Source organism: Bidens hawaiensis, unplaced genomic scaffold (assembly GCF_021521415.1).
Source record: "Bidens hawaiensis isolate Kalapana, Puna unplaced genomic scaffold, B.hawaiensis_p1.1 tig00041217_1, whole genome shotgun sequence".
Lineage (NCBI taxonomy): Eukaryota > Viridiplantae > Streptophyta > Magnoliopsida > Asterales > Asteraceae > Bidens > Bidens hawaiensis.
The window spans coordinates 116196-125998 of NW_027497300.1; the positions used below are offsets into that span (position 1 = coordinate 116196).

General features: G+C 35.9%; 1 protein-coding gene across 1 annotated transcript; it reads left to right on the forward strand.

The window, feature by feature from the left end:
* The first annotated feature begins 5204 nt into the window (after nt 1-5204).
* On the forward strand, nt 5205-5687 carry LOC143592780 (F-box protein CPR1-like). Its single transcript, XM_077072611.1, has one exon. It carries the CDS (start codon nt 5205-5207, stop codon nt 5685-5687), a length of 483 nt encoding a protein of 160 aa, XP_076928726.1.
* The last annotated feature ends 4116 nt before the right edge of the window (nt 5688-9803 follow it).

Sequence of the window (9803 nt, forward strand, 5' to 3'; positions counted from 1 at the left end):
AGATACTAACGAATCGAAACATCAAGATTAAGGGGGTGATTGTTGGATATAATCTGGATGTTTCGGGTCGGTTTGGGTCGAGTACGAGTCAAGTTCAGTAGTTAATGGGTCAAGTAGTGGTTGGATTAAGTCAAGCTAGAGTAAAGGGTTTAACCCACGTTTATTTGTTAGGAGTTTGTACTTTTTGTTTTGTTTGTTTTATTGTTACTAGAGTTAAAAGTCTTGGTCAATAGTAGTTAGTTTTAACAATAGGAGAAAGTGGAGTTAGGTGATGAATGTGTCTTTTGTTTACATTATGTGCTTTCATGTTGAATAATAACCTACACTTTCATCTTTCCTTCTTCTTTCTTTAACTTTTTTGCAATATATACTTTATCTTTTGCATTATTTCCTTTCCACATTCACATACATAAGTTGTTCAAGTGTTTGTAAATTTGGGGCCTGAACCAACAGAGTCCAGATTGAAAAAGAACACAAAAATTTACTAAAATCTTCTAGAGCACAGGTTCGGAGTAAATTTTGTATATTTCTTTAAAAGATTATATTATTATTTATTTCATTGCACCTTTTTACTACAAAGTTGTGTTGCTTGCATAGACATTAAGTCCAATGGTAATGGGAGATCCCCTTGAAAATGCAAGACATTTTGCTCAACGTAATGACATAATCCGAGAATCAATGGAAGCACAGGTGTTTAATTTGTAAATTACAATTTTTTCAATATTACTTTTGCTCGATATTTAATATTATAAAGTGATAGGTTATTGAAGTTTAAGACAAGCAAATGTTATAGATGGAAGTGGAAATCTTGGCTAATTTTCAAGGTTTGAAGCAGTGGAAGCAAAGTTGCAAGATTCAAAGTCAAACGTGGCTATAATGGGGAAGAAAGTTGCATCAGGATGGCTGCATTTACAGAATTTGTGAAAGCAAAAAACTAATGATTGCTCGTGATTTTTGGTTCTTATGATGCCAAGAAACTGTTACAGATGCTTGATGAGTTTAATTAACTGGGGCAACGAGGATTTGATACCACCTACATGGTTGTAACTCAAACTGATCCTTTTGACCCATTTAATTTAATTTACACGTTTTCCTGAATTTACTACAACAGATTTCTATAATGAAGTCAACATGATAGCAGTATTCAACACAAAATCTGTGCAGGGTGTTAGATTGCTTCAGCTCCCGAAAGTATTCTTATTTATAAATACCTACTTATTTATGAATATCTACTTATGTTAGCCTCGACCACTTCATTTTTGGTAATTTTAATATTGTCAATCATTATGTTTCTTTTGAAAGTTTGTCATCTTATTTCAAAAATTTTTAACTTTTAATATTTTGTATTACATGTAATGAATTTGTAAATTTCTGCGTATGCCATAAAGGAATCAAGTTAAACTGGGAAAAAAGATATAATATCATTACTGGTACAGCTAAACGCCTTGTGGCTTGTTCACCTTCATGAAAATACCAAATGTTGGATTATTTACATGGATATTAAAGCTACAATATCTATTAGACTTGAAATTTCATGCTAAAATAGCTTATTTTTGGGTCGGCCCAATCTTTCCAAGATGATAAGAGCCACATTAACACCCTGATTGCAGGAAAATTGTAAGTTTTAAAAGTTATAAAAGTTTTAAATTATGAGTTAATATTTTTAATTGTTTTGTGATCTCGACGGAGGATATATGGCTAAAGAGTACCTAGCCCATGGCAGTTGACCGAAAACGCATATGTTTATAGTTTTGGAGGTGGTCACTGGCATGTAAAATAATAAAGCAAAAACACAAAATATACGCACAAGTTAGTTGCTATCGTAAGTATAACACTTTTTTCCTTAATTTTATTGGAATGTTGTATGCATCAGTCACTTACATTCAAAACCCAATACTACTCGTATAGAATTTTCTTTAGAAAAATTATTCAAAAATTGTTGCGACACTAACCTTAAATAGCCTTTTTGTAGTGTTGTTCATGTTTAGGTGCGGTATGGCCAAACCGGTCGGGTTGGGTGGGCCAGGCAGACCAATTCGTTTTTACCGATTTGATCATTAGCTTGTACTTGATTTTTAAAATGATAAAAATGGTTCATGAAGACAAAATTTGTGAAAAGGAATTTATAAATAACAGCCAATTTTAAGTTCCAAAGTGAAATGAAAAGGAAAATGAAACGTGCGCTTTGGCACAGTATAGACTTTATAAAATGAAAGGAAAATGTCTTGCTATCACTATCAACTTTATTTGACTAGATTAAGGGGTGCATTCGCCATTTAACAATTTCCCACCAGTTTTTGATCAAAACTGGCATGAACGAAACTAATACGAGAATAGTAATCATTCTGTGTTATTTACGTTTGAAACAGGTATCGAATCATTTCCAGCAAAATAGCACGGAATCTTCAACCCGAACTTAATCGTAACACCAATTACCAAAAAAAAGGCTACACAAGCTATACAAGTAAGTTTGCACTCAAGAAGACCCGTCATTAAGACCGTTAATGCCTGCAGTGTTAAAATGCTAGCAAAAGATGATGAACACTTACCTTCCCCTTCTAACCCCCTTTTATGGATGAGAATGCCATGGAACTCAATGAGATCACACAAAACTTACATCACTACTGTTACTTTAGCAGTCATTTCTATAATTCTATCCTAGGTAATTAACCCTGGTTAATTTCTAAATCAACTATTTGTGGTTCAGAAGCAAATGCCAACTATGAGATTGAGATCTTTTTATGTGGAAGAAGGAACTTCCCTTTTTATTTTATTATTTTTTCAAGTTATCTAGAGACTGAAGTTTTGATTTATTTACATTTGTTAACAATAGTTGTGTACAAGATTTGTTCTAAGGGTAGTCACCTTGTTTTGAGATTCATGCAAAGCCGTAGTGACACAAGCTTTTCAAGCCATAAAGTTGAACCAGTTATAGTTCATTTTGATTATTATTTTGGTATTAGTTCCTATGTACACGCCGTGAAGAGCGGGGCTTACCCTATATTTATGAGGTTTCACCGCCAGTGACCTATTCAACTTTTCTCACCTTCCATTACATTTTTCGGCCGGTGACCTATTCAGTTGTTTTCACCTTCAGTTACATTAGTTAGTTGCCAAAGAAGGTACTAATGCATACAACTGTAAAAGCAATTATAAAGACTTAAAAGAGTTGAAATATAAGACTTTGACGGATTTAGTTATTTTCTTTAAAATCTTTACACGCCATGTGTAGTTTACTTTCAATCAAAAAGCAACATAGTCAAAGTATATATGCATTTCGCATTATATATATTTCATAAAATATAATACAAGGAGCAAGCAAGATTAAGTGACAACATTAGTTTACTAACTTTATATTTTATATTATGTTTAATTACAGTAAATAGGCATTATAAGTTTTGATAAAAAAAAATGGTTTTTCAGTACCATAATTTAGTTTTAAAAGCCGCATATCGCAATTTAAACCCATATTTTCTGTATAGTTTTAATCGAAACCAAAGACTTCAGAACTTTTGTTTTTTAAACCAAAGATCTTAAAAGCTACATACCCAATGTTGGCACCATAACCAACCGAATTCTCGTTTCAACCCCGCCGCAATGCGCGGACACTCTTACTAGTTATACTAAATAAAAGTTAGTATTTATATTGAAAATAGGCTCATTTAGGTACAAGAGCCTAGTCAAGTTCGTTGTATGAAGCTGAGGCTCAAGCTCATGTATTTAATGAGCTTCCATTTAGGCTCATGCTTGAGCTCATTTAAGGTCAGCTCGACTCGAGCTTGTAGCTCGAGTAGCTCAAGTGCGGCTAGGGTTGTTTACGCTCCTAGTCAAGTGTCATTATGGTGATGCGGTGGCCTTTTTCTTAGTGTTGGCATAACATGTCAAACAAGACACGATAACTAATCGTGTCATTATTTCCAAACACGAACACGAACATGCTTAGAAACAGGTTAACACAAAACGACCTATTCAGGAACAAGTTTAAAGACACGATAAATAGTACATATATCTTAAGACAAAATTGCTGAAACTTCATAAAAGTGTTAATAAATACACGTATACATAACCTCAATTTGATAATCCTTAGCATATATGAAATAAATCCATAAATTTTTTCATTAATACCTAACTTACTTTAATAAAATGTAAAAATATTTAAATTAAAAATTTAAATAGGTTATTCCTAGGTTACTAACAGGTTAGTATGTGTTTAACCTGTTAAGAAAGGAATTTAAACAGGTCTTAAACATGTCGACCTGTTTAAGACACGAAACTTGTTAAGCTCAAACCCAAATCTGTAAATATCCGTCGTGTCTTGTTAATAGGTCCGTGTCAGAAATTGTCAGCCCTAGTTTTGCTATTTAAAGGTAAAGTGAAAGAAAATGTGTTACGAAATTATCAAATTAGGTAGCGGTTGGGGATTATAGTAGTTATGCAATAACTCGCCGATTGCATTTAAGTAATATTGTTCAAAATGTTCTTGTTTGCCATTTCTGAATTGCTATATATGCTGAACATATTATTCATCTCCTCCATCAACTAAAAAATCTCAATTTTCTCACCACAAAGTATTCATCTCCTCCATTAAATCAAAATCCCAATTTTCTCAATACAATGTCAAACGTTTCCTTTCCACCGGAAGTGCTAGAAAATATTTTCTCTCACTTATCCGTGAAATCTCTGCTCCAATATAGATCTGTTTCCAAATCATTACGTGCCATAATCGATAGCCCTTACTTTATCAATCTTCATTCGCAACAATCCATGAAAACCAACAAAGCTCTTGCTTATTTTAGAGGCGTTGGTTTCTCAACTTTCATATGTTCCTTACATATGGATCTGAATCCATCATGTGTTAAGTTGGAAACTCCTTTTAATATAGCTGATTTCCCTCAAATCATCGGCTCTTGCAATGGCTTGATTGGTTTTTCTACCGGGAAAATTAATAGGGAAATTTTATTTTGGAACCCGTCAACTAGAAAACATAAATCAATACCAACACCAATACACGATCCACATATTGTCAGGGACCAACTAGGCTATGATCACGTAAATGACGACTACAAGGTGCTTAGATTGTCAATGGTTAGTGTGCCAGCCGGAGATTTTAAGTTTACTGTTTACAGTATGAGATTGAACGCGTGGCGGTTAGTGGAGCATGATCTTCCAACAATTTGATCCCTGTGTATTGTAGTGGTCAAGCTATGTGTTGTCGTAGTCAAGCTGTGTGTGTAAGTGGCATGATCAACTATCTTGTAAATCGACGTTCCGGTCCAGGTTTGGATTGCGTGATAGTTGCTTTTGAGCTTGCTAGTCAAAGCTTTCATTTGGTGTCACTTCCCGAGTGTAGTAATAATTATAAGGCTGTACATTTGGCTTTATTAGGAGGGTGTCTTTGTGTGGTTGGTAATATAGGGATGTTCAGTGTGGATGTTTGGGTGATGGGAGAATATGGTGTGAAGGAATCATGGAACAAGTTGGTTGCATGGACACTGGCGGGTAGTGCGAGACATTATAATGCGTATGTAGAACCGATCATCTATTTAAAAAATGGCCTGGAAGTGCTTTTTAAAGTTAACCAACAACATTTCGTGATTTATGATGTTGAAGACAAGGAAGCTAAAGAAACGTGGTTGTGTAATCCGTGTTGTTTGTGCACATTTGTTTATTCGGAGAGCCTTGTTTAGAAACGAGCAAGTAGTTTTAAGTGAAAAATGATATGCTATTAGTTTTGTTTTTCTTTTTTTCTTTTTGATGCACAAATTATACATCTTAATTGAAATCTTAGAATCTGCTTGAATTTATGGTAAATGATGAGAGTTCTTGTTATTATTGTTGCTAGATGTTGCATATGGAGGATCTGACTCATTAGCATACAAATAGCTCAGACTCGAGCTTGTTTAAGCTGGACTTTACTCAAGCCTTTAGCAACCCAATCTAGAGTAGCTCATAAGTGGCTTTTACAGTTTACACCCCTAGTTGGGTGTCGTCATGAATGTAGCAGTAGTCTTTGACTTTTTATAAGTAGAAAAACATTTCCATTACGCAATTATGAATTTAATGGAGTTGGTTGTGGATTTCAGTAATTATGTATAACTCAAAGAAGTTCAACAATCTTATCCCCCCCCCCCCCCCCCGACCATATTTGAATTTTTGTAACTTCCTGATTTGTAATATCTTGTAATTACTTCTCCATGATTTGTAACATCTTGTAATCACTTGTCTTTATTTCCCTTGATCTTAGGCCTAATATTATGCCTTGATCTTTTCTTATTCTCTAGTATATGTAACCTCATATTGTAATTGAATAATCAAGTAAATTGACCATCTTCTCATACCGTATCATACACCAGGTTTACATAAAACTCTATATCCCTCACTTCCTTTCTGGCAAGTCTTTCTTCCTCGACCACCATGTCCACTTCAAGTTTTGACAACTCCTCTATTGTTGGTACCGTCCCACTAAAAACAACATCATCCCTCAACCTTGTCACCCTACCCTCCTCACTTAAACTAACCGCCACCAATTATCTATCCTGGAAGACTCAGATTGAAGCTCTCCTATATGGCTAAGATTTGTTTAAATAAATTGACGGGTCCTACACCTTCTGCCGATGGAACTCCACATGCGGATTATAATGCATGGTTCCGTCAAGACCGTTTACTATACGGTGCGCTAGTCGGGAGCCTCTCCCTATCTCTTGTTTCTCTAATTTCTAATGCTTCATCATCCTTTAAGGCTTGGAAAATACTCTCCGACACCTATGCCTCCGCCTCTCGAGGCCACATCAAACAACTCTGACATCGCCTCAAACAAACCACAAAGGGCCCAAATCAAACTGTTACTGATTTTATGCCATCGATTAAGGCTATTGGTGATGAACTTTCTATTCTGGGCAAACCACTCAACCATGAAGATGTTACTGATGCAATCTTAAATGGTCTAGATCAAAAATCATACAAAGGTCCAATCGAAGCTGTACACAATAGAGACACACCCATTTCTTTTCATGAACTTAATGAAAAACTTATTAACCATGAGTTAACTCTTGCTCAACAAAACCCACCCATATCCAACATACACCAGCCCATTAGGGCTTTTGTAGCTTATACCAGTCACGCCTCCAAACCTTGGCAAAATAAAAACCAAGCCACCAACTACCACAATAATGATGAAATACTTCCCACCCCGAACCAATCATCACCTCGTCCATTTTTGGGAAAATGCCAATTCTATTTTAAACATGGACATTCTTTAACTTCTTGTTACACTTTCAAGAAACAATATCCCCAAGTCGCCCTGCCATCCCTTCCAAAAATCAAATAATACCAAACCTCAGGCTTACATGATGGGTGTCTCGAATCCTAATAATACCCCTTGGATTTTTCATAGTGGTGCATCCCACCATATCACAAATGATATTAATTCCTTATCCCTACATACACCCTATGATGGAACCGATGAATTTGTCGTCGGTGATGGTTCATCTTTGACTATTACTCATGTTGGCTCATTAAAGATTAATTTCCCAAATACCTTTTTTACTCTAAAAAAATGTTCTTTGTGTCCCATCCATATCTAAAAACATTATTTCTATTTCTAGTTTATGCATTGACAATCACATACTAATGCAATTTTTTTCTTTTCATTTTCTTATCAAGGATTGCAACACCAATCAAATTCTTCACCGGGGAGTGGCTAGTCGTGGGATATATGAACTTCGTTCAACATCACCACCTTCTCTATTTTATGCGCATTCCAATAAGTCAATTTCTTGGCACCATCGTCTTAGACATCCTCATCTCCAAGTTTTAAAATTTTTATCTTCTATTGTTCCCAATATTAAGTTTCAAACACTAGTTGTAATTCTTGTTGCATTAATAAAAGTCACAAATTACCTTTTCACAGTTCTTCTTTTACAACCAACAAACCTCTACAATTGATATTTTCCGATGTCTGGACTTCTCCAATTTTATCAATTGATGGCTATAAATATTATATCATATTTGTGGACCATTTTACCAAACACATTTGGATCTATCCTTTAAAACATAAATCCAACTCCCTCACCACCTTCATTCGTTTTCAACGTCTTGTCGAAAACTACTTTCAAACAAAAGTAAAACAATTATTTTCTGACAATGGTGGTGAATATATTAAACTTGCTTCTCACTTATCCTCTTGCGGTATCTCTCATCTTACTTCTCCACCCTATACCCCCCGAACACAACGGCTATGCTGAACGACGACATCATCACATAGTTGAAACCGGTATCACCCTCCTCTCTCATGCCAGCATACCCTTAAAATTTTGGCCATTTGCTTTTACCACCGCAACTTACTTAATCAATCGCCTACCCACCTCTACTCTTAACAATGATTCCCCTTATTTCCGTCTTTTTAAAAAACTTCCCAATTATGACAAATTAAGGAATTTTGGTTGTCTAGCATACCCTTGGCTTCGTCCCTACTCAAATCATAAACTTCAATCTCGATCTAAACCTTGTATCTTTATAGGATATTCTTCCTCTCAAAGTGCCTATCATCTACTTGATCCTCTCACAAATAAAATCTATACTTCACGACATGTTCATTTTGTGGAAACAAATTTTCCTTACTCCACCTTAACTCACACTACACCCACACCCACATCCGATCCTAACTCTTGGCTAAAAATAACCCTTATTCCCCAAGCACTTAGTGACAATAATCTTTCCCATACTTCTGCACAACCGACCCAAACTCACAGCCTACAATCCACTCCTTCCCCATCCACTACCTCCTCACATGCCACCATCCTTACATCCCTTTCGGCCCAAAATCAAAACCCAAGTTCTTTACAAAACACCTCCAACCCAAATGAAACGCATACACACAACCAAACTATTCCGAACCCCCTCTAGTAACTCAAAGGGAAATGGGAAACCCAACCCACCCGCAAACCGAACTCCAAATATCATAACAATGATTTTGTTCTCTATCACTCAATTGTTCAACCATTTCCTGAACCATCGAATATTACCCGAGCTTTGAAACAACCTCAATGGAGAAAAGCAATGCAAGATGAACATGAGGCTCTCCTTCGTAACCAAACATGGACCTTTGTTCCACGTGAATCTGTTCCTAATCTTGTAGGTTGTAAATGGGTGTTTCGCACAAAATTTAAACCTGACGGTTCGGTTGACCGTTTAAAAGCACGTTTAGTTGCAAAAGGATTTAACCAAAGACCAGGAATCGATTACATTGAGACTTTTAGTTTGGTTGTTAAACCTACTTCTCTTCGCCTAATTCTTGCTTTAGCCTCATCCAACAATTGGTGTTTACGTCAACTTGACATAAACAATGCATTTCTTCAAGGCACTCTCCTCGAATCTGTTTACATGTCTCAACCACCCGGGTTTGTTGACTCGTCTCTCCCGAATCATGTTTGTAAATTAAACAAGGCTATTTATGGTCTTCGACAAGCTTCCCGAGCTTGGTATGACGAACTTAAATCTGTTCTCATATCAAATCATTTTAAACCTACTATTTCCGATCCTTCTCTTTTCATTCACCGCTCCACACATTCCCCTATTTACATTCTCGTTTATGTCGATGATATTATCATCACCGGTCCTAACCCTTCACTTGTTTCCTCTTTCATCAAATCGCTTGCCACCAAATTTTCCCTAAAGGATTTGGGCGACCTTTCTTACTTTCTAGGCATAGACGTTCTTCCTCATTCTAATGGCCTTTTCCTTTCACAAAGCAAATACATACTTGATCTTCTTAATAAAACCAACATGAGCGATTGCAAACCGGC